Source organism: Xenopus tropicalis, chromosome 9, assembly GCF_000004195.4.
Source record: "Xenopus tropicalis strain Nigerian chromosome 9, UCB_Xtro_10.0, whole genome shotgun sequence".
NCBI classification, from domain to species: Eukaryota; Metazoa; Chordata; class Amphibia; order Anura; family Pipidae; genus Xenopus; species Xenopus tropicalis.
The window spans coordinates 91,170,787-91,197,476 of NC_030685.2; the positions used below are offsets into that span (position 1 = coordinate 91,170,787).

Consider the following 26,690-nt stretch of genomic DNA (forward strand, 5'->3'; position numbering starts at 1 on the left):
ACTCCTGCACCCCAAACCTTGGGGATAATGATCTGTATCTCACACATATATTGTACATCAGTCAGGGACCCACTGCCCCCCTATACTCCTGCAACCCCCAAACCTTGGGGATAATGATCTGTATCTCACACATATATTGTACATCAGTCAGGGACCCCACTGGCCCCCCCTATACTCCTGCACCCCCAAACCTTGCGGATAATGATCTGTATCTCACACATATATTGTACATCAGTCAGGGACCCCACTGCCCCGCCTATACTCCTGCACCCCCAAACCTTGGGGATAATGATCTGTATCTCACACATATATTGTACATCAGTCAGGGACCCCACTGCCCCCCTATACTCCTGCACCCCCAAACCCTGGGGTAATGATCTGTATCTCACACATATATTGTACATCAGTCAGGACCCCACTGGCCCCCCTTATACTCCTGCACCCCCAAACCTTGGGGATAATGATCTGTATCTCACACATATATTGTACATCAGTCAGGGACCCCACTGGCCCCCTATACTCCTGCAACCCCAAACCTTAGGGATAATGATCTGTATCTCACATTATATATTGTACATCAGTCAGGACCCCACTGGCCCCCCTATACTCCTGCCCCCCAAAACCTTGGGGATAATGATCTGTATCTCACACATATATTGTACATCAGTCAGGGACCCCACTGGCCCCCCTATACTCCTGCACCCCCAAAACCTGGGATAATGATCTGTATCTCACACATATATTGTACATCAGTCAGGGACCCCACTGGCCCCCCTATACTCCTGGCACCCCAAACCTTGGGATAAATGATCTGTATCTCACACATATATTGTACATCAGTCAGGGACCCCCACTGGCCCCCCTATACTCCTGCCCCCCCAAAACCTTGCGGATAATGATCTGTATCTCACACATATATTGTATATCAGTCAGGGACCCCACTGGCCCCCTATACTCTGCACCCCCAAACCTTGAGGAATAATGATCTGTATCTCACACATATATTGTACATCAGTCAGGGACCCCACTGGCCCCCCTATACTCCTGCACCCCCAAACCTTGGGGATAATGATCTGTATCTCACACATATATGTACATCAGTCAGGGACCCCACTTGGGCCCCCCTATACTTCTGCACCCCCAAACCTTGGGGATAATGATCTGTATCTCACACATATATTGTACATCAGTCAGGGACCCCACTGGCTCCCCTATACTCCTGCACCCCCAAACCTTGGGGATATATATCTCACACGTACGGCGTATTTATTTGCGGTGCTTTCGGGGTTCCCTACAGAGCAGATGAAAGGAAACATTAGACACAATTAAATGCAGGAACAGGTTATTTCTCCATAAAAGGATCATTGAAGCTGATTCTAAAAGGCCAATTTTCTCCCATTTGGAAGCAGAGGGAGTAATGGAGCTAAAAGTGCCTGCGTGTGGGGCAGTTACAGCTCTATTTGTGTGATGTTTCCTTGATACAAACAGGAGCAAATGAGCCCCTAATGGCGCCCCGGGGCCTCTCCATTAGCGATGGGTACTGGGCTGAAGTCTAACTGCCGCCCAAATACAACCAGACTTTCCTCATGTAACGAGTTCACTTCATCGTTGCCCCAAAGGCTTCTGGGACCCAAATTTAAACTCAAAGTTTCCCTAAAGGGGCAGATTTATCTACATGTGAGTGAGAACTCGATGCATAAAACTCACCCGCGTCCTGCTCGTTCCTGTGGGATTGTTAGAAGCGTATTTATCAAATGGGGGTCATTCACTCAATGATAAATCTGCCCCTAAATAATCAGGGGAGCTCAGTGGCACAGCTAGTGAATCAAGAGACACCCCCCTGCCCCTGAGGGTGAACTGCCCCAGAACTGCCCCAGATTTGCCCATCATTGTCATTACTTCATACAGATCCAAGCGAATCTATTTTATTCCCCTATTACCTACATGTCTCATTGCTCACTGGCAGTGCATCCGGGGACATTTTTATTAATAGGAGAATGAGATTCTTTATCCAGAAAGCCGTTATCCAGAAAGTTCTGAATGACAGGAAGACCATTTCCCATAGACAGTAATAATGATTAGGAGAGTGGAGAAAGTTCCGTGTCTCTCCCGGATATGTTCCGTACAAGCAAAGCGCTGGCTGATTCGCTGGGATCACTGACACTGGGTTCCAATACCTGCACCAATGGGATCTCTGTGTGACACTGGGTTCCAATACCTGCACCAATGGGATCTGTGTGTGTGACACTGGGTTCCAATACCTGCACCAATGGGATCTGTGTGTGACACTGGGTTCCACTACCTGCACCAATGGGATCTGTGTGTGACACTGGGTTCCAATACCTGCACCAATGGGATCTGTGTGTGACACTGGGTTCCAATACCTGCACCAATGGGATCTCTGTGTGTGACACTGGGTTCCACTACCTGCACCAATGGGATCTGTGTGTGACACTGGGTTCCAATACCTGCACCAATGGGATCTCTGTGTGTGACACTGGGTTCCAATACCTGCACCAATGGGATCTCTGTGTGTGACACTGGGTTCAAATTGCAATTGCGAGCCCGTACTTGCCCTTTATAGTATAAAACGGGGAATTCTCGGCGTATGCGAGCCCGTACTTGCCCTTTATAGTATAAAACGGGGAATTCTCGGCGTATGCGAGCCCGTACTTGCCCTTTATAGTATAAAACGGGGAATTCTCGGCGTCATGCGAGCCCGTACTGCCCTTATAGTATAAACGGGGAATTCTCGGCGTATGTGGGTCTGTACTTGCCCTTTATAGTATAAAACGGGGAATTCTCTGCGTATGTGGGTCTGTACTTGCCCTTTATAGTATAAAACGGGGAATTCTCGGCGTATGTGGGTCGTGTACTTGCCCTTATAGTATAAAACGGGGAATTCTCGGCGTATGTGCGGTCTGTACTTGCCCTTTATAGTATAAAACGGGGAATTCTCGGCGTATGTGGGTCTGTACTTGCCCTTTATAGTATAAAACGGGGAATTCTCGGCGTATGTGGTGTCGGTGTGTTTGTTATTGCCCTTTATAGTATAAAACGGGGAATTCTCTCTGGTATTAGCCCGCTACTTGCCCTATAGTATAAACGGGGATTCCGCAGCGATCTAGCGAGCCGTAACTTGCCCTTATAGTATAAAACGGGGAATTCTCGGCGTATGTGATAGTCTGTACTTGCCCTTTATAGTATAAAACGGGAATTCTCGGCGTATGTGGGTCTGTACTTGCCCTTTATAGTATAAAACGGGGAAGGAATTCTCGGCGTATGTGGGTCTGTACTTGCCCTTATAGATTTAAAAACGGGGGAATTCTCGGCGTATGTGGGTCTGTACTTGCGCACCTTTATAGTATAAAACGGGAATTCTCGGCGTATTGATGGGTCGTGTACTTGCCCTTTATAGTATAATATAAAACGGGGAAAGGGGGGGGGGGGGGAGGGGGGGGAGAGGGGTGGGAAACGGGGAATTCTCTGCGTATGTGGGCCCGTACGCCCTTTATAGTATAAAACGGGGAATTCTCGGCGTATCTCGGCGCCCTTATAGTATAAAACGGGGAATTCTCGGCGTATGTGAGCCCGTACTTGCCCTTTATAGTATAAAACGGGGAATTCTCGGCGTATGCGAGCCCGTACTTGCCCTTTATAGTATAAAACGGGGAATTCTCGGCGTATGCGAGCCCGTACTTGCCCTTTATAGTATAAAACGGGGAATTCTCGGCGTATGCGAGCCCGTACTTGCCCTTTATAGTATAAAACGGGGAATTCTCGGCGTATGTGGGTCTGTACTTGCCCTTTATAGTATAAAACGGGGAATTCTCGGCGTATGTGGGTCTGTACTTGCCCTTTATAGTATAAAACGGGGAATTCTCGGCGTATGTGGGCCCGTACTTGCCCTTTATAGTATAAAACGGGGAATTCTCGGCGTATGTGGGCCCGTACTTGCCCTTTATAGTATAAAACGGGGAATTCTCGGCGTATGTGGGTCTGTACTTGCCCTTTATAGTATAAAACGGGGAATTCTCGGCGTATGCGAGCCCGTACTTGCCCTTTATAGTATAAAACGGGGAATTCTCGGCGTATGTGGGTCTGTACTTGCCCTTTATAGTATAAAACGGGGAATTCTCGGCGTATGCGAGCCCGTACTTGCCCTTTATAGTATAAAACGGGGAATTCTCGGCGTATGTGGGTCTTACTTGCCCTTTATAGTATAAAACGGGGAATTCTCGCGTCCCGTACTTTGCCTTTATAGTATAAAACGGGGAATTCTCGGCGTATGTGGGTCTGTACTTGCCCTTTATAGTATAAAACGGGGAATTCTCGGCGTATGCGAGCCCGTACTTGCCCTTTATAGTATAAAACGGGGAATTCTCGGCGTATGTGGGTCTGTACTTGCCCTTTATAGTATAAAACGGGGAATTCTCGGCGTATGTGGGCCTGTACTTGCCCTTTATAGTATAAAACGGGGAATTCTCGGCGTATGCGAGCCCGTACTTGCCCTTTATAGTATAAAACGGGGAATTCTCGGCGTATGTGGGTCTGTACTTGCCCTTTATAGTATAAAACGGGGAATTCTCGGCGTATGTGAGCCCGTACTTGCCCTTTATAGTATAAAACGGGGAATTCTCGGCGTATGTGGGTCTGTACTTGCCCTTTATAGTATAAACGGGGAATTCTCGGCGTATGCCGGGCCCGTACTTGCCCTTTATAGTATAAAACGGGGAATTCTCATGTACTTGCCTTTTATAGATAAAACGGGGAATTCTCTCGTATGCGTGTACTTGCCCTTTATAGTATAAAACGGGGAATTCTCGGCGTATGCTACTTGCCTTTATAGTATAAAACGGGGAATTCTCGGCGTATGCGAGCCCGTACTTGCCCTTTATAGTATAAAACGGGGAATTCTCGGCGTATGTGGGTCTGTACTTGCCCTTTATAGTATAAAACGGGGAATTCTCGGCGTATGTGGGTCTGTACTTGCCCTTTATAGTATAAAACGGGGAATTCTCGGCGTATGCGAGCCCGTACTTGCCCTTTATAGTATAAAACGGGGAATTCTCGGCGTATGCGGGTCTGTACTTGCCCTTTATAGTATAAAACGGGGAATTCTCGGCGTATGTGGGTCTGTACTTGCCCTTTATATAATAAAACGGGGAATTCTCGGCGTATGCGAGCCCGTACTTGCCCTTTATAGTATAAAACGGGGATTTCTCGGCGTATGTGGGTCTGTACTTGCCCTTTACTAGCCTATATAAAACGGGGAAATTCTCGGGTATGTGGGTCTGTACTTGCCCTTTATAGTATAAAACGGGGAATTCTCGGCGTTATGTGGGTCTGTATCTTGCCCCTTATAGTATAAACGGGGAATTTCTCGGCGTATGTGAGGCCCGTACTTGCCCTTATAGATATAAAACGGGGAATTCTCGGGCTATGTGGGTCTGTACTTGCCCTTTATAGTATAAAACGGGGAATTCTCGGCGTATGTGGGCCTGTACTTGCCCTTTATAGTATAAAACGGGGAATTCTCGGCGTTTGTGAGCCCGTACTTGCCCTTTATATTATATAACGGAGAATTAGAAGCGTTTGTGACCTTGTCGTGTTCCTGAGAGAAGCAGCGAATGGGCGAGTGGAAATAATGCGCAATATGCAGGAAATTCAATCCCAGCGATGTAGAACAGAGATAACACAGAGGAGCCTGTTATCAGGGAGACTCAGTAGAACTCGGCCCATTAATATGGCGCTGACTCACATTCAGGAACAGAAACATTACAATTCTTTATTCAGATCCCCTTCCCCAATGTTATTCTATATATTCAGCTGCCGGCTGCGGTTACACGGGGCTCGTATTTCACTGCGCCGGGGGCAAATAACTCTACCCCTTAGAGCCCCATACACTTATTAGCCCCAGTACGGTGGCCTGCTGCTGCTAAATGTACCTTTGTTACTGTATCCGGCCCAAAGGGCAAGGTGCAGGGGCACATAGGGGAGTCTGTACATATAATGATACTGCCCATAGGCCTGCAGCCGGGGGCAAATAACTCTACCCCATAGAGCCCCATACACTTATTAGCCCCAGTACGGTGGCCTGCTGCAGCCAAATGTACCTTTGTTACTGTATCCGGCCCAAAGGGCAAGGTGCAGGGGCACATAGGGGAGCCCTTTATGTAAAGGGGACAATCACCTTCATACATAAAAACCAGTGACATAAATGGAGTCGTGTAGAGGGGTCAGTGACCCACCTGTCAGCCCCGTGCCGACATCTTTTCATTCTTTTGGATTCTTTGTATGGGGATCTATTTATAATAGAGCCCTGGGTGGTTTCGATGGCATGAAGGTGAATAAAGGGTTAATAAAACCAACACATAATAACTTTATATTATCCTGCAGAGGTTCAATAACTGCGATTTTATAAATGACATTTTATAAAAAAAAAGAAAAGCTCCGGTGAAGCCATGGGGGCAGCTATTCCAATAGCAACAGGGCAATAGGGCAACAGGGCAATAGGGCTCAGGGTGATAAACAGGGTGTAAATGCCACGGCTCCCTGCTGGTCTATAGAGTGAAGCTTCTTTATCATTTAAGTTATTAAATTGTATAAATAATTGTGGGCAGTGACGTCTGGGCTTCAGGGCAGCCTCCCTCAGTGGCCAATAGTTGCCTGAAATGGGCCCAATAATGAGGAGAGAGGGGTATTGGGGTACCCCTTGTACCCCCTTTGTTCCTGCTTCATTTTTCATTTCATTATTTTCTAATAAGGGAGGGTTTCTTATAAATGCAGATATGACACTTTGTATCAGTGAGAAATACAAATTGGATTCTCCCCCTGAAGCCGTTGCACTTGGGGGGCTTAAAGGGGCCGTAACTGTTACTGTAACATGGAGCGACAAATCCCTAGCAACGGGGGGGGGGGTGGATTGCCCTGTAAGGGTATCATTCTGTTACTTTTATTATGAACCTTTCTCTTCCAGCCCCTCCTTTTCTTTCTCAGTCTTTCATTCAAAAGACATAAATGGCTGGTAGCTAATGTAACGTGAACCCTAGCAACAAGAAAAGCTGAAAGTTGTATGAGAATATCAGTCTCTCCCCCTCTGGGGGTCTGACCAACTGCAACTGTCACCCCCTGAGAGAACTGGGGCCGACAAACTGCAACTCTCTCAAAATGGCAATTTCAGATTCCCAAACTGTGGGCTCAGGGGGGTCAATAGTAAAGGGTATTTAAGGCTGAATGTGTATCTGATGTGTATCTGATGTGTATCTATTTTGCATCCAATGTGTAGCTTATTTGTATCTAATATGTATCCGATTTGTGTCTAATGTGTATCTACTGTGTATCTGATGTGTATCTAGTATGTAGCTAATGTGTATTTAATGTATATCTGATGTGTATCAAATGTGCATCCAATGTGTAGCTGATGTGTATCTATTTTGTATCTATTGTGTATCTAATATGTGTCTACTGTGTATCTAATGTGCAGCTGATGTGTATCTAGTGTGTAACTAATGTGTATCTGATTTGTGTCAAATGTGTATCTGATGTGCTTTCCTGAATATTCCAGGAGCCCAGTGTAAAAGTCAATTCCTGTTTGAAGTAAAGAATAAATTCATCTAGTGTGTAACAAATGTGTAACAAATGTGTAGCTAATGTGTATTCAATGTGTATCTGATGTGTATCTAGTATGTAACGAATGTGTATGTAATGTATCTGATGTGTATTTAATATGTATCTGATGTGTATTTGATGTGTATATGATGTGTATCTAGTGTGTAACTAATGTGTATTTAATGTGTGTCTGATGTGTATCTGATGTGTATCTAGTATGTAACTAATGTATATTTAATGTGTATCTGAGGTGTATCTGATGTGTATCTAGTATGTGATCAATGTGTACCAAATGTGTATCGCATATATGTATTTAATGTGTATCTGATGTGTATCTGGTGTGTCATTAATGTGTTTTAATGTGTATCTGATGTGTATCTAGTGTGTAACTAATGTATATTTAATGTGTATCTGAGGTGTATCTAGTATGTAACTAATGTGTATTTAATGTGTATCTGGTGTGTATCTAGTGTGTAACTAATGTATATTTAATGTGTATCTGAGGTGTATCTAGTATGTAACTAATGTGTATTTAATGTGTATCTGGTGTGTATCTAGCGTGTAACTAATGTGTTTCTGTTGTGTATCTGGTATGTAACTTATGTGCATTTAATGTGTATCTGATGTGTATCTAGTGTGTAACTAATGTGTATCTGATGTGTATTTAGTATGTGATCAATGTGATATGTTTTCACACAAAGGGCCACACAAACCCTTAGAAGCCCCTGAAGGAGCCCCCTCAGCATTCACATCAGCTCCACATAAACCAATTGGAGACTTCAGTGTAATGTATATGGGGAGTTCTGGGGGGGAACAGGGTCAAAGTGCCCCAATCCCCTGTAATGACATTGCAGGGACCCTCCTGAATGGGGTGACTAAATCCCACATTGTGGGGTACCTAGGGGTTGGGGTTCAGGGCTCATTCCATGGACGTAGCTTTTACATGACTGTCCTTGTGCAACAGTAGCAACGTCATTTGTCCGCACCCTCCATTTGTAGGTTCCACCGCATTCCCATGGTTCCTTGCTGCTCTCCTTGATTAATTATTGGGCTCTTTATAACAATACCTGTACCCCACACCTTACTTGCCCCCCACTGTTGCCCCCCGTTGTTGCCCCCCGCTGTTGCCCCCCGCAGTTGCCCCCGCTGTTACCCCCTGCTGTTGCTGTTGCCCCCCGTTGTTACCCCCTGCTGTTACCACCCACTGTTACCCCCCCCACTGTTGCTGTTGCCCCCCACTGTTTACCCTGCTGTTACCACCCACTGTTGCTGTTGCCCCCCGCTGTTACCCCCTGCTGTTGCACCCCGCTGTTACCCTTGCTGTTGCCCCCGCTGTTACCAGCCTTGCTGTTGCCCCCCGCTGTTACCCCTTGCTGTTGCCCCCCGCTGTTACCCCTGCTGTTACCTCCCCGCTGTTACCCCTCGCTGTTGCTGTTGCCCCCCACAGTTACCCCTGCTGTTACCCCCTGCTGTTACCCCTGCTGTTACCCCTGCTGTTACCCCCTACTGTTACCCCCTGCTGTTACCCCCTGCTGTTGCAGCCGTTACAGTTGGGAGGAATAGATGATAAAACACGCCATTGGGTGGAATGAGAGGGGCCAGTGACTGCTCTGAGAGGTCTCATTATAGTGATAGTGACCGCTCTGAGAGGTCTCATTATAGTGATAGTGACCGCTCTGAGAGGTCTCATTATAGTGATAGTGACCGCTCTGAGAGGTCTCATTATAGTGATAGTGACCGCTCTGAGAGGTCTCATTATAGTGATAGTGACCGCTCTGAGAGGTCTCATTATAGTGATAGTGACCGCTCTGAGAGGTCTCATTATAGTGATAGTGACCGCTCTGAGAGGTCTCATTATAATCATAGTGACCGCTCTGAGAGGTCTCATTATAGTGATAGTGACCGCTCTGAGAGGTCTCATTATAGTGATAGTGACCGCTCTGAGAGGTCTCATTATAGTGATAGTGACCGCTCTGAGAGGTCTCATTATAATGATAGTGACCGCTCTGAGAGGTCTCATTATAATGATAGTGACCGCTCTGAGAGGTCTCATTATAATGATAGTGACCGCTCTGAGAGGTCTCATTATAATGATATTTTCATGCAGAGAGGTGGGAAGTTGTGTAGCAGTCAGGCCTTTGTGTGTGTGACGCTTTAATCCAACTGTCTCTTTGTGTCACTTTGTGTCCTGAGAGAAATCCATTTGTGACTTTATCAGACTATTCCCTCTCATTCTGTTCCTGTGAAATGAAGTAAATAAAATCCCTTCCCGTGGGTCCCGGGCGCTTTATCATCCCCGGAGATGGGGCGGCCGGATGATTTGTGGGGCTACAGGGACGATAAGGAGATTTCTCAGAACCAATTACCCACACGGCCCATTCTAATCATCCGCGTTTCCATCGCTCTCTGAAGCTTCTTTGGGAACATAAATCACTTTCTTTGTGTTGTTGGTGGAATTTGGTTGATGAAACCCATTTCCCAGGGACACTGTGGGCCTGATTCACTAAAGGGCGATAAAATGTGCGCTATTTTTAGTGTGCGCTATAAATTTTACCGCGTCTTAATTTTGGCGATTTTTCGCACGATTCACTATAAGCATACTTGCGCTTTTTTACGCGCGATATTGCATGCGTTATTTAACTCGCGAAGACTATTTCAATGCGGTATTTGCTGGTACATGTGCTAAATTACGCCCGCGAATAGTCGCCGCATATGATGGTAGCATAGAAATAGTGTATAAATATACACATATAAATGGTGTATATAAATATTAGCCACATATAACTAGTAGCATATAAATAGTAGCATATAAATAGTGCATATAAATTGTAGCATATAAATAGTAGCATATAAATAGTAGCATATAAATAGTAGCATATAAATGGTAGCATAATCATAGTTCCATATAAATAGTAGCATATAAATGGTAGCATATAAATAGTAGCATATAAATGGTATCATATAAATAGTAGTATATAAATGGTATATAATTAAGCATGTTAAGCATATAAATGGTATCATATAAATAGTAGTGTATAAATGGTAGCATATAAATAGTAGCATATAAATAGTAACATATAAATGGTATCATATAAATGGTAGCATATAAATAGTAGCATATAAATAGTAGCATATAAATGGTATCATATAAATAGTAGTATATAAATGGTAGCATATAAATAGTAGCATATAAATAGTAGCATATAAATGGTATCATATAAATAGTAGCATATAAATAGTAGCATATAAATAGTAGCATATAAATGGTATCATATAAATAGTAGTATATAAATGGTAGCATATAAATAGTGCATATAAATGGTAGCATATAAATAGTAGCATATAAATAGTAGCATATAAATAGTAGCATATAAATGGTATCATATAAATAGTAGCATATAAATAGTAGCCGCTAGTGATGAGCAAATGTGTTCTGGTTTCTTTAGTGAAAAATTAGCAAATCTTTCGAAAGATCCACAAAACGGCAAAAATGTTGTGTGGGCAAAAAAATTGTTGGATGTGCGGTGAATTTTTGCGTGGCAAATTTTTTCATGCGTTTTGCCATTGGCGGATTGTTTTGCGAAACGCATGAAAAAATCCCGCCGTTGAAAAAATTCAACACACGTCCAAAAATTCGCTGCGAATCCATGCCTGGCGAAACATTTCATCACTTGTAGCCAAATATAAATAGTCGCGCAAATGAACGCACGCCATGTTAGCCATACACGCCAATACTTGCAGAAAATTACTGTATTAAAAATGACCATTTCGCTGCAAACTGGCGGCTGCGTCACTCTGGGGGAAACACTGAATAAATAACACTGTAAGTCCATATTTTATTGCAAAAACTCATTTACTGTACTTTTCTATAATTATCGCCTGCCTGTAGTAGGTGTTCATTTTCGCATAGCCGAATGTGATATTTAGCGCGCAAAAGTTATAGTGAATCATGCGATCATATTCTTTTCAGCACGGAAATTAACGCATGCGATAATGGCGATTCATCGCACGCGATAATACTATGGTGAATCGCGCGCAAATTATCGTGTCTTTTTTACCGCAAAAAAGCGTGCGATAATTTTTATCGCACTTTAGTGAATCAGGCCCTGTGTGTCTTATTCCCATGGTCTCTAGCAGTTATATATCTAACAAATATTATTATCAGCCATTTGGCCTGTTTGACTGTAACTGGTAGGGACATTAAGGGGTTGCCTATTGGTATTGGGCTTATTCTTCTCCTTTACTACCAGATAACTGACTTGGTTTTACTGGGGAGAAGTTAAGATGAGTTACATGGAGCAGTAAAGGGAAAGTCATCACTATGGAGCGGCACAATAGCAACAATAGCCATTGGGTCATTGCATTAATGTGCTTCCCCAGACCCCAAACCATCTTGGCCTTTAGCGACCCCCCCATTGTGCCAGGTTTGTGTTTGATCCTTATGGAACATTGTGCCGATTTCTGCTTCTAATTCTCCCAACAACCTGCAGCCAAACCTACAGGCCAATCACTGGGCTGGGATATTGCCCCAAACCTACAGGCCAATCACTGGGCTGGGATATTGCCCCAAACCTACAGGCCTAGGAGCCTGGGCAATAATGATGCTGGGACACAAAGGGGTCCTCAAGGTTTGAGGGGTCCTAAAATTATTATTATTATTAACATTTATTTATAAAGCGCCAACATATCCCGCAGCGCTGTACAATAAGTGGGTTACATACATTGGGCATACAGAGTAACATATAAAGCAATCAGTAACCGATACAGGAGGGGAAGGGAGCCCTGCCCCAAAGAGCTTACACTCTACAAGGAGTAACATATAAAGCAATCAGTAACCGATACAGGAGGGGAAGGGAGCCCTGCCCAAAAGAGCTTACACTCTACAAGGAGTAACATATAAAGCAATCAGTAACCGATACAGGAGGGGAAGGGAGCCCTGCCCCAAAGAGCTTACACTCTACAAGGAGTAACATATAAAGCAATCAGTAACCGATACAGGAGGGGAAGAGAGCCCTGCCCCAAAGAGCTTACACTCTACAAGGAGTAACATATAAAGCAATCAGTAACCGATACAGGAGGGGAAGAGAGCCCTGTCCCAAAGAGCTTACACTCTACAAGGAGTAACATATAAAGCAATCAGTAACCGATACAGGAGGGGAAGGGAGCCCTGTCCCAAAGAGCTTACAATCTACAAGGAGTAACATATAAAGCAATGAGTAACCGATACAGGAGGGGAAGAGAGCCCTGCCCCAAAGAGCTTACACTCTACAAATTAACTGTAAATGTACAGGGGGTAACTGTAATGTACAGGGGGTAACTGTAATGTACACGGGGTAACTGTAATGTACAGGGGTAACTGTAATGTACAGGGGGTAACTGTAATGTACAGGGGGTAACTGTAATGTACAGGGGGTAACTGTAATGTACAGGGTAATTGTAACAGGGGTAACTGTAATGTACAGGGGGTAACTGTAATGTACAGGGGGTAACTGTAATGTACAGGGGGTAACTGTAATGACACGGGGTAACTGTAATGTACAGGGGGTAACTGTAATGTACAGGGGGTAACTGTAATGTACAGGGGGTAACTGTAATGTACAGGGGGTAACTGTAATGTACAGGGGGTAACTGTAATGTACAGGGGGTAACTGTAATGTACAGGGGGTAACTGTAATGTACAGGGGTAACTGTAATGTACAGGGGGTAACTGTAATGTACAGGGGTAACTGTAATGTACAATGGGGGTTAACTGTAATGTACAGGGGGTAACTGTAATGTACAGGGGGTAACTGTAATGTACAGGGGGTAACTGTAATGTACAGGGGGTAACTGTAATGTACAGGGGGTAACTGTAATGTACAGGGGGTAACTGTAATGTACAGGGGGTAACTGTAATGTACAGGGGTAACTGTAATGTACATGGGGTAACTGTAATGTACAGGGGGTAACTGTAATGTACAGGGGGATAACTGTAATGTACAGGGGGTAACTGTAATGTACAGGGGGTAACTGTAATGTACACGGGATAACTGTAATGTACAGGGGGTAATTGTAATGTACACGGGGTAACTGTAATGTACAGGGGGTAACTGTAATGTACAGGGGGTAACTGTAATGTACACGGGGTAACTGTAATGTACAGGGGGTAACTGTAATGTACAGGGGGTAACTGTAATGTACAGGGGTAACTGTAATGTACAGGGGGTAACTGTAATGTACAGGGGGTAACTGTAATGTACACGGGGATAACTGTAATGTACATGGGTTGTATGTAAGGTACTGTAATGTACACGGGATAACTGTAATGTAAGGGGTAATTGTAATGTACACGGGGTAACTGTAATGTACAGGGGTAACTGTAATGTACAGGGGGTAACTGTAATGTACAGGGGTAACTGTAATGTACATGGGGTAACTGTAATGTACAGGGGGTAACTGTAATGTACAGGGGTAACTGTAATGTACACTAAGTGTGGGGGTCTGGGGGCGGGGGCAAAACACCCAGACGTTTATATTCTAACAGAGAATCTCTGCGCATTTGAAGTCGATGTTTCCCTTCCGTCTCTCTGAGAGCAAAGTAATTGAATTTCAGAGCAGCCGTGTTTGCATAATCACCCCAGGAGGTGCAGGCAGATAAGAACCCCGGGAAGATGAACGGCCGCAGTTTAACTACAATCAGCCCCGAGCGCCAATCTCTCCATTTGGAACATTAAAGCGTCACTATGGGCCCCGGCTCTGCCCCAGCTTCTCTGCAGTCTCTTCTGCTTCTGTTCTTAATGGGACACTCTCATACCTCCATTATCCTTCTACAAATCATATTTCCTTTCTGACTGATATCATAAACCAACGTTCTCTTCTGCCACACAAGGAATCAAGCTATCAATGTGCTGTGTCTTGGTTGGATGCAGGTTGGATGCAGGTTGGATGCAGGTTGGAGGCGGGTTGGATGAGGGTTGGAGGAGGGTTGGATGCAGGTTGGAGGCGGGTTGGATGAGGGTTGGAGGCGGGTTGGATGCAGGTTGGAGGCGGGTTGGATGAGGGTTGGAGGCGGGTTGGATGCAGGTTGGAGGAGGGTTGGATGAGGGTTGGAGGCGGGTTGGATGCAGGTTGGAGGAGGGTTGGATGCAGGTTGGATGAGGGTTGGATGCAGGTTGGAGGCGGGTTGGATGAGGGTTGGATGCAGGTTGGATGAGGGTTGGAGGCGGGTTGGATGCAGGTTGGATGAGGGTTGGATGCAGGTTGGATGAGGGTTGGATGAGGGTTGGATGCAGGTTGGATGAGGTTTAAGGTGGCCATACACGCAACGATAATATCGTACAAAACCTCGTTTCGTACGATAATCGGTGCGTGTATGGTATGTCGGCGAGGCAGTATCGCAGGAGGCTGCTGATATCGGACGACTCGCCGATCGGACCAGTTTGAAAATTTTGATCGGGGGCCATAGAAGGCGCCTGACCAAAATTCTCCCTTCAGAGCTGAATCGGCAGAAGGAGGTAGAAATCCTATTGTTTCTCCTTACCTGCCGATTCAGCCCTGAATGGTGTGTGGCGGATCTTACGATGTTTCGTGCGACCGATGGTCGTACAAAACATTGTCAGATCGCCACGTGTATGGCCACCTTTAGATGAGGGTTGAATGAGGGTTGGATGCAGGTTGGATGAGGGTTGAATGAGGGTTGGATGCAGGTTGGATGAGGGTTGAATGAGGGGATGGGTTGGATGCAGGTTGAATGAGGGTGGATGCATGAGGGTTGGATGCAGTTGGATGAGGGTTGAATGAGGGTTGGATGCAGGTTGAATGAGGGTTGAATGAGGGTTGGATGGGGGTTGGATGAGGGTTGGATGCGGGTTGGATGCGGGTTGGATGAGGGTTGAATGAGGGTTGGATGCAGGTTGGATGAGGGTTGAATGAGGGTTGGATGCAGGTTGGATGAGGGTTGGATGCGGGTTGGATGAGGGTTGAATGAGGGTTGGATGCAGGTTGGATGAGGGTTGAATGAGGGTTGAATGAGGGTTGGATGCAGGTTGGATGAGGGTTGAATGAGGGTTGGATGCAGGTTGGATGAGGGTTGAATGAGGGTTGAATGAGGGTTGGATGAGGGTTGGATGGGGGTTGGATGAGGGTTGGATGCGGGTTGGATGAGGGTTGAATGAGGGTTGGATGCGGGTTGGATGAGGGTTGAATGAGGGTGGATGCGGGTTGGATGAGGGTTGAATGAGGGTTGGATGAGGGTTGGATGAGGGTTGGATGCGGGTTGATGAGGGTTGAATGAGGGTTGGATGCAGGTGGATGAGGGTTGAATGAGGGTTGAATGAGGGTTGGATGCAGGTTGGATGAGGGTTGAATGAGGGTTGGATGAGGGTTGGATGGGGGTTGGATGAGGGTTGGATGAGGGTTGGATGCAGGTTGGATGAGGGTTGAATGAGGGTTGGATGCAGGTTGGATGAGGGTTGAATGAGGGTTGGATGAGGGTTGGATGCGGGTTGGATGAGGGTTGGATGCGGGTTGGATGAGGGTTGAATGAGGGTTGGATGAGGGTTGAATGAGGGTTGGATGCAGGTTGGATGAGGGTTGAATGAGGGTTGGATGAGGGTTGGATGCGGGTTGGATTTGGGTTGAATGAGGGTTGGATGAGGGTTGGATGAGGGTTGAATGAGGGTTGGATGAGGGTTGAATGAGGGTTAGATGAGGGTTGGATGGGGGTTGGACAAGGGTTGGATGCGGGTTGGATGAGGGTTGAATGAGGGTTGGATGCAGGCTGGATGAGGGTTGAATGAGGGTTGAATGAGGGTTGGATGCAGGTTGGATGAGGGTTGAATGAGGGTTGGATGCGGGTTGGATGAGGGTTGAATGAGGGTTGGATGCGGGTTGGATGAGGGTTGAATGAGGGTTGAATGAGGGTTGAATGAGGGTTGGATGCAGGTTGGATGAGGGTTGAATGAGGGTTGGATGCAGGTTGGATGAGGGTTGAATGAGGGTTGGATGAGGGTTGGATGGGGGTTGGATGGGGGTTGGATGAGGGTTGGATGCGGGTTGGATGAGGGTTGAATGAGGGTTGGATGCGGGTTGGATGAGGGTTGAATGAGGGTTGGATGCAGGTTGGATGAGGGTTGGATGAGGGTTGGATGCGGGTTGGATGAGGGTTGAATGAGGGTTGGATGCAGGTTGGATGAGGGTTGAATGATGGTTGGATGCAGGTTGGATGAGGGTTGAATGAGGGTTGGATGCAGGTTGGATGAGGGTTGAATGAGGGTTGGATGCAGGTTGGATGAGGGTTGAATGAGGGTTGGATGAGGGTGGATGCGGGTTGGATGAGGGTTGAATGAGGGTTGGATGCAGGTTGGATGAGGGTTGAATGAGGGTTGGATGCAGGTTGGATGCAGGTTGAATGAGGGTTGGATGCAGGTTGGATGAGGGTTGAATGAGGGTTGGATGCAGGTTGGATGAGGGTTGAATGAGGGTTGGATGCAGGTTGGATGAGGGTTGAATGAGGGTTGGATGAGGGTTGGATGCGGGTTGGATGAGGGTTGAATGAGGGTTGGATGCAGGTTGGATGAGGGTTGAATGAGGGTTGGATGCAGGTTGGGATGAGGGTTGAATGAGGGTTGGATGCAGGTTGGATGCAGGTTGAATGAGGGTTGGATGCGGGTTGGATGAGGGTTGGATGCGGGTTGGATGAGGGTTGAATGAGGGTTGGATGCAGGTTGGATGAGGGTTGAATGAGGGTTGGATGAGGGTTGGATGGGGTTGGATGAGGGTTCAATGCGGGTTGGATTTGGGTTGAATGAGGGTTGGATGAGGGTTGAATGAGGGTTGGATGAGGGTTGGACGAGGGTTGGACGGGGGTTGGACGAGGGTTGGACGCGGGTTGGACGAGGGTTGGACGAGGGTTGGATGAGGGTTGGAGGCGGGTTGGATGCAGGTTGGATGAGAGTTGGATGAGGGTTGAATGAGGGTTGGATGAGGGTTGGATGCAGGTTGGATGAGGGTTGGATGCGGGTTGGATGCGGGTTGGATGAGGGTTGGATGAGGGTTGGATGAGGGTTGGATGCGGGTTGGATGAGGGTTGGATGAGGGTTGGATGAGGGTTGGATGCGGGTTGGATGCGGGTTGGATGCGGGTTGGATGCGGGTTGGATGAGGGTTGGATGAGGGTTGGATGAGGGTTGGATGAGGGTTGGATGCGGGTTGGATGCGGGTTGGATGAGGGTTGGATGAGGGTTGGATGAGGGTTGGATGCGGGTTGGATGAGGGTTGGATGCGGGTCCCACCCAAATGGCATTGTAAATTAGTAACACAGATACAAACGTTCCTCTTTGGGCCCCTGTAGGGTCAGACACAGCTTCAATGAATAGTTTTTACCCTCCTCTTCTTCTGAGAATAAATATGTATTAAATCCTTAAATTAAAATACAAACTAAAGGTGGCCATACACGAGCAGATCCGCTCGCTTGGCGATGTCGCCAAGCGAGCGGATCTTCCCCCGATATCCCCACCTATGGGTGGGCGATATCGGGGACCATTTAGGTAAAAAAAATAATAATCCGATCGTTTGGCCCTGGGGCCAGACGATCGGATTATGTGGGCGGCAATGGGGCAGTCGGATCGGGGACCGCATCAACGAGCCGATGCGGTCCCCGATCCGACCAGATTTTCTAACCTGGCCGATCGAGATCTGGCCAATTTCAGGCCAGATATCGGTCGGCCAGGCCGATCTGCTCTCCCCATACACGGGCCGATTAGCTGCCGAATCTGTCCAAGGGACCCATATCGGCAGCTATAGTCGGCCCGTGTATGGCCACCTTAATACAAAAAACATGGGAGATCCAATCCCTGCTCTGAACAAACCACAGTAGTTGGACAGTGCTGTACTACATGTATGGGACAATATAGGGATAATATAGGGACAATATAGGGACAATATAGGGACAATATAGGGATAATATAGGGACAATATAGGGACAATATAGGGACAATATAGGGATAATATAGGGACAATATAGGGACAATATAGGGATAATATAGGGACAATATAGGGATAATATAGGGACAATATAGGGATAATATAGGGACAATATAGGGATAATATAGGGACAATATAGGGATAATATAGGGATAATATAGGGACAATATAGGGATAATATAGGGATAATATAGGGACAATATAGGGATAATATAGGGACAATATAGGGACAATATAGGGACAATATAGGGATAATATAGGGACAATAAAGGGATAATATAGGGACAATATAGGGACAATATAGGGATAATATAGGGACAATATAGGGACAATATAGGGATAATATAGGGACAATAAAGGGATAATATAGGGACAATATAGGGACAATATAGGGATAATATAGGGATAATATAGGGACAATATAGGGACAATATAGGGACAATATAGGGACAATATAGGGATAATATAGGGACAATATAGGGATAATATAGGGACAATATAGGGACAATATAGGGATAATATAGGGACAATAAAGGGATAATATAGGGACAATATAGGGACAATATAGGGATAATATAGGGACAATATAGGGACAATATAGGGACAATATAGGGACAATATAGGGACAATATAGGGACAATATAGGGATAATATAGGGACAATATAGGGACAATATAGGGACAATATAGGGATAATATAGGGACAATATAGGGATAATATAGGGATAATATAGGGATAATATAGGGACAATATAGGGATAATATAGGGACAATATAGGGATAATATAGGGACAATATAGGGATAATATAGGGACAATATAGGGACAATATAGGGACAATATAGGGATAATATAGGGATAATATAGGGACAATATAGGGATAATATAGGGACAATATAGGGATAATATAGGGACAATATAGAGACAATATAGGGACAATATAGGGACAATATAGGGATAATATAGGGACAATATAGGGACAATATAGGGACAATATAGGGATAATATAGGGACAATATAGGGATAATATAGGGACAATATAGGGAAAATATAGGGACAATATATTACAGACGTTTTATTTTATGTGTGAAAATGCAACTGATTTCGAAAAATGCATGTTTCCTGAATGCGCCAATACCAAGTATGTATAGTTTTATGGATATTTATATCTGAGGTGTCCAACACTTAGTAACTTAGTACAATTCCCAGGCACTGTTACAGGAATCAGCCTATTGTGCCCTATATTTATGTACACATGAGGAATCCATAATGGGAAATTACAGCTTTCTACTCCAAACTAGAATTCTTTCATAAAATTATTTTTTATATTTCTACAATTTTCTGAAACATTGAGTCACCTCAAAACTTCCACTTTGCAGCATTTTATCTACCATGGGGGATTTTGTACCCAAAAATGAAAAAAACCCAGCTGCAAGAAAGTCAATCACCCCAGAAAGCCACAGGAAAGTCCACATTCTCCCGAATCCAAAATAGATCATTCTGCAAACTACAAACCACAAAGCTTTTAATGACATTTTTGAAACTCACCTCCAATCTTTTCCTTTTCAGGAACATGTGACCAACAGACCATTTGGTACCAAGAGAAAAATCCCACCTGAAATAAAGGTCACCCCAAAAACTCTGTTTACCCCAGAAAATGATTTTTGCTTGGAAAGTGCACATTCTCTTTCTTCTCTTTCAGTCTTTCTGCTCCAAACTGCCAAGTTTAGCTAAAATAGCGATTTTTATGGCATTTGTTTTTCAAAACTTGCACTTTAACCCTTCATATGCCCCAGATATTCTTACATACCATCATAAAACCTTTTAAATTGGTCAACAGTTTGATTCCCAAGATGCACAGAGTTACCAAACTAGGATTTACCATACAACATTTCCACAAATACAAGTAATAAAGAACAATGGAGAATGCAGTTAAAGCACTAAAATAAAGTAAAAACAAAGAAAGCAATAAAAATGCAATAAAATCACTTAAATGCAATAAAAACACTTAAATGCAATAAAAACACTTATTTGGCCAAGTGAAACTACTCTAACTGTGATTCTGTCTGCAGGCGGAAAAAAAAGCATTGATTTGAGTGGTTTTATTGAATTTAAGTGATTTGCTGCATTCTGTATTGTTTTCTTACCCATTTTGATTACTTGTATTTGCCAGTGGAAATATATGGCGTCTGGTTGCAACACGTGGGGCATTAAATGGGGTAAAAGGCAAGTTTGAGAGACGGTTTAGAAATTTCATAAAAGCTGCTACATTTAGCAAAGCTTTGTCCTTTGGTGCTTTGCCATAGAGAGGCATATTTACCCATTTTGTATTCGGCAGAATGTGTACTTTCTTAAAGGAACAGTAACACCAAAAAGTGAAAATGTATAAAAGTAATTATGATATAATGTCCTGTTGCCCTGCATTGGTTCAACTGGTGTTTCTGCCTCTGAACAACTGGTGTAAATGGGGTGTCTGCCTCTGAACAAAGCTGCTGTGTAGCCATGGGGAAGCCATTCAGGCTGGAAGTAAGGAGAAAAGGCACAGGGTACATAGCAGATAACAGATACACTCTGTAAAATATAATAGGGATTTTATCTGTAAATAAATAACCTGTGCCTGGTTGGCCACCCTGCCCCTGCACCTTCCCCCCCCCCCCTTTGCATGTGCATTCATGCGCAGTTCCGTCAAGGGGGGAGGCGGGGGGGAGTCAATGTACATCTTGGGGTCCCTACGAGGCGGGGGGGAGTCAATGTACATCTTGGGGTCCCTAGGAGGCGGGGGGAGAGTCAATGTACATCTTGGGGTCCCTACGTGCCAATGCATACTGGGCATAACATTGTTCATTACATCCCTTGCATTCATATTTAGTGTTTGATCTTGGTTCCAATGAAATGATATGGAAGATAAGATGCTGGAAAATGGAAGCTTTGAGGCTGTTTTCAGATATTTCATCAAAGGGGCCAACTTTAGGACAGCTTTGTGTAGTTTAGAGTAGAAAGGCATGGTTATCCTTGCTGGATTTGCCCAAATATATAGTTTCCAAAAATGTATAGTTTTCTGGAGAAAACAGATTGTTTTGGGCTTTACCCAACATAAAACAAGAAAAGAAATGGGAGGCGCACACCCAGTGAATGAAAGTGAAGTGCTATTCCCAGGGGGGCCGCCCATGGAGAGTCCCCTCAATACAAACACTGATTAATATAGAGGAATGCACACTCAGCAAAAAACAAAAATAAGGCAGGCTTACCCAACATAAAGCGCAGAAGTGCTGATTTTCCATAAGCTACGGTGGCCCCCAGGAGTCAGCACTCATTTCATTTTGGGGCCTCTACATGCGAGATACTTTGGGGACCCTATGCACAATGGGCATCAAACTGTTTGGTGGGCCCCCGGCATTCGTATTTGGGATATTTTATATTGATACCTAATGACATCTGAGAGATAGGAAGTTGCAAGTCTGAGCTATTTCTTCCTTCGGCAAAAATTCCCGAAACAACAATTTCTTAGCGTATAGTTTGGGCTTGATTCATTTATTGTTTAGGGCTCAAGGGTGCTTTGTATCTGCAGCCAGAAGAATTTTGCATCTTTTTTTTTTTTAAATTTGAAATTGAAATTTGAAAAAAAAATTGAAATTTGAAAAAAAATGTAAATTTTGAAAACAAATTTGAAATTTTGAAAAAAAAATAATTTGAATCTGCAGCAAGGAGAATTATGAAAGCAACAATTTCTTTGTTTGCCATGGGTTACTCTCAATAAATGACCCCCATAGTTTTACCAATTGGGGTGTAAATTAGTGTCCTTTTTAGTACAGTTGCAGTAGAATGCAGATCACTTGGCCCAAGCCGAATGCTTGTGCAGACACAAAGGGGACACTGGGAGTAACATCTCATTCCCTAATGCCCTGCTGTATCGGAACTGGGCACTGGGCGCAGCTTGGAAGCACCATGTATAGGGGCAAGTACCTTGGGCCACTTGCAAACAGCACAATAATTTGGGTTTTGTCTAAATACATTTTACATATGACTGAAACCTGACTCCCATAAGCTAGGGTAAGTAAAGGAGAAGAAGAGGTTAAATTCATGTAAGCTTTATCAGAAATACACCAATTTACACTCACAGCGCTGCTGTTCTGGGTCCTCTGTGGAAAGAAACACTGCATTCCTTTGCTTCTGTTGTGTACCCATGGGCTTCAGTATCAGATTTCCTTCTCTCAGCTCAAACCTCCCGGGAATGGGCGTGAGCCTGCTCAGCTTGCTCCTCCCTCCCTTCTCCTCCCTTCCCTGCTGTAACCTGAGCCCAGAGCTACAAGCCAGCAGGATGCAAGAGAGACAGACAGTAAAGGGAAGTGACACCACACCAAGCTAAAATGGCGGCTGCTATCTTACACAAACAGAGGGAGCTGCTAGGGCTGTTACTCAGGCAGGTAAAGCTTTCTGCGGAATAAATATAGGGTTGTGGGGGCACTAATGTGGCAAATCTATTGGGAATACATTGCATCAATAGCTTTCCTTCTCATCTCATCTGAGCCCCTCCCCCGGACAGGGGACCCTGTTGACAAGAAGAGTTGCTGTTTGGAGCAGTTCCTTAATTATATATATAGATAGATAGAGTACAGGTTCAGATTGAAAGGAGTACTTACATGGTTAATTCTATTGCAATACATCACAAATGTTCTCATTAACTCTCTAAACAAAGAAGAGGGAAAATGTAGATTTAGAAATCACAGATGGAAAACAGCTCGAGCTTTGCCTCTTTGCTCCTTATCTAACGAGGTTTGCTGAATAAGTGCTCTTTAGGCAAAATTCTGCTTATTCCAAGAGGAGAAAGTAATGAATGTGCCGGAACATGGAGCAAATGTGCTTACTGTGAATTAAACAGGTGGAGGAATTAATTAGGAAAATGTGTGATTGGGAAAGATAGGAGAACAGTCGGATTTGGGAAACGAGAGGAATCGAACAGCAAAAGGCCGGAAAGTCGGCCCAATGCTCAGGGGCCAACACTATAGAGGAAGCAGAGCCACTACTGCTGGGGGGCCAAGGAGATATAGGGGGGCACTGACTGATAAGATGTTTCAGTACTGTATGTCTTTTGTTGGGGCCAATACACGTTAATGAGAATGAAAAGCCATTGGCCCAGTTAGTGGGACTGTAAAAGAACACATATTGTTTGGGTTTCTTTGTAAAACCTAAACTGCAAAATTAAACGTGCAGCTTCCAGCATTGGGGGGCTGGGGCCACACAAGGCTTCTCTGCCGGTGAGTTCCTTCTTCTTCTAATGCAGATCTCTCTAAACACATCTTTATCCCAACTGTTATAACTGAGTGTCAGGGCCGACCTGCCAGGGCCACAAAGCCTCTCTGAGGGTAAACTGGGACTTAAGGAGAAGCTCGGCTCTGAGGAACCAGGAGAGGGGGAAAAAGCTCGGCTCTAAGGAACCAGGCGAGGGGGAAAAAGCTCGGCTCTAAGGAACCAGGCGAGGGGGAAGAAGCTCGGCTCTGAGGAACCAGGAGAGGGGGAAGAAGCTCGGCTCTAAGGAACCAGGCGAGGGGGAAAAAGCTCAGCTCTGAGGAACCAGGCGAGGGGGAAGAAGCTCGGCTCTGAGGAACCAGGCGAGGGGGAAAAAGCTCGGCTCTGAGGAACCAGGCGAGGGTGAAGAAACTCGACTCTGAGGAATCAGACGAGGGGGAAGAAACTCGACTCTGAGGAATCAGACGAGGGGGAAGAAACTCGGCTCTGAGGAACCAGGCGAGGGGGAAAAAGCTCGGCTCTGAGGAACCAGGAGAGGGGGGAAAAGCTCGGCTCTAAGGAACCAAGCGAGGGGGAAAAAGCTCGGCTCTGAGGAACCAGATGAGGGGGAAGAAACTCGGCTCTGAGGAACCAGGTGAGGGTGAAGAAACTCGACTCTGAGGAACCAGGCGAGGGGGAAGAAGCTCGGCTCTGAGGAACCAGGCGAGGGGGAAGAAGCTCGGCTCTGAGGAACCAGGAGAGGGGGAAGAAACTCGGCTCTGAGGATCCAGGTGAGGGGGAAGAAACTCGACTCTGAGGATCCAGGTGAGGGGGAAGAAACTCGACTCTGAGGAATCAGACGAGGGTGAAGAAACTCGGCTCTGAGGAACCAGGCGAGGGGGAAAAAGCTCGGCTCTGAGGAACCAGGAGAGGGGGAAAAAGCTCGGCTCTAAGGAACCAAGCGAGGGGGAAAAAGCTCGGCTCTGAGGAACCAGACAAGGGGGAAGAAACTCGGCTCTGAGGAACCAGGCGAGGGGGAAAAAGCTCGGCTCTGAGGAACCAGGCGAGGGGGAAGAAACTCAGCTCTGAGGAACCAGGCGAGGGGGAAGAAACTCGACTCTGAGGAATCAGACGAGGGGGAAGAAATTCGGCTCTGAGGAACCAGGCGAGGGGGAAGAAGCTCGGCTCTGAGGAACCAGGAGAGGGAGAAAAGCTCAGCTCTGAGGAACCAGGTGAGGGGGAAGAAGCTAGGCTCTGAGGAACCAGGTGAGGGGGAAGAAGCTCGGCTCTGAGGAACCAGGCGAGGGGGAAAAAGCTCAGCTCTGAGGAACCAGGAGAGGGGGAAAAAGCTCGGCTCTGAGGAACCAGGCGAGGGGGAAGAAACTCGGCTCTGAGGAACCAGGCGAGGGGGAAGAAGCTCGGCTCTGAGGAACCAGGCGAGGGGGAAGAAGCTCGGCTCTGAGGAACCAGGTGAAGGGGAAGAAGCTCGGCTCTGAGGAACCAGGCGAGGGGGAAGAAGCTTGGCTCTGAGGAACCAGGCGAGGGGGAAGAAGCTCGGCTCTGAGGAACCAGGTGAGGGGGAAGAAGCTCGGCTCTGAGGAACCAGGCGAGGGGGAAGAAGCTCGGCTTTGAGGAACCAGGCGAGGGGGAAGAAGCTCGGCTTTGAGGAACCAGGCGAGGGGGAAGAAGCTCGGCTCTGAGGAACCAGGTGAAGGGGAAGAAGCTCGGCTCTGAGGAACCAGGCGAGGGGGAAGAAGCTTGGCTCTGAGGAACCAGGCGAGGGGGAAGAAGCTCGGCTCTGAGGAACCAGGTGAGGGGGAAGAAGCTCGGCTCTGAGGAACCAGGCTAGGGGAAGAAGCTCGGCTTTGAGGAACCAGGCGAGGGGGAAGAAGCTCGGCTTTGAGGAACCAGGCGAGGGGGAAGAAGCTCGGCTCTGAGGAACCAGGCGAGGGGGAAGAAGCTCGGCTCTGAGGAACCAGGCTAGGGGGAAGAAGCTTGGCTCTGAGGAACCAGGAGAGGAGGAAAAAGCTTGGCTCTGAGGAACCAGGCGAGGGGGAAGAAACTCGGCTCTGAGGAACCAGGCGAGGGGGTAGAAACTCGGCTCTGAGGAACCAGGCGAGGAGGAAGAAGCTCGGCTCTGAGGAACCAGGCGAGGGGGAAGAAGCTCGGCTCTGAGGAACCAGGTGAGGGGGAAGAAGCTCGGCTCTGAGGAACCAGGCGAGGGCGAAGAAGCTCGGCTCTGAGGAACCAGGCGAGGGGGAAGAAGCTCGGCTCTGAGGAACCAGGCGAGGGGGAAGAAGCTCGGCTTTGAGGAACCAGGCGAGGGCGAAGAAGCTCGGCTTTGAGGAACCAGGCGAGGGGGAAGAAGCTCGGCTTTGAGAAAACAGGCGAGGGGGAAGAAGCTCGGCTCTGAGGAACCAGATGAGGGGGAAGAAGCTCGGCTTTGAGGAACCAGGCGAGGGGGAAGAAGCTCGACTCTGAGGAACCAGGTGAGGGGGCGCCGTCGGGTTTATCTTTACCCTCACACCCCAGCTTTAGGGCTTTATTTGTGCTTATCTGGCAGAGCCTATCCGAGTATTAGTTCCTCCCGTAACCTTAACCTGCCCAAACCCCTATATCAAGTTAGGGGATCTGTTTTCTGGGGTTTCCCTGCCTAAAAATAATGTTTTGTACCCCAGTATCTCCTATCCAATATTGTGCGTTTGATGGTTCATAGGACTTCATAGGGTGGCCAGGTGGATCACTGGAATATCTTCCACTATCTAATGGTCAGACAGAATATATGGCTCAGTTTGTAGAGCTGGGGGCTAGTGATGGGCGAAATGTTTCGCCAGGCATGGATTCGCGGCGAATTTCCACATTTCGGCATTGGCAGATTGTTTTGCACAACGGAT

The 26,690-nt window shown here is 46.2% G+C and overlaps 1 protein-coding gene across 1 annotated transcript in view; it reads left to right on the plus strand.

Annotated features, from left to right (window-relative positions):
* Window positions 1-20,189, plus strand: part of LOC116407840 (G-protein coupled receptor 39-like) — a 71,464-nt gene extending 51,275 nt beyond the window's left edge. The window contains exons 2-3 of the mRNA XM_031893894.1: window positions 9,241-9,690; window positions 20,140-20,189. Of these exons, the coding sequence (XP_031749754.1) occupies window positions 9,241-9,690; window positions 20,140-20,189 (500 nt within the window). The remainder of the gene's footprint in view (window positions 1-9,240; window positions 9,691-20,139) is intronic.
* Window positions 20,190-26,690: the final 6,501 nt, after the last annotated feature.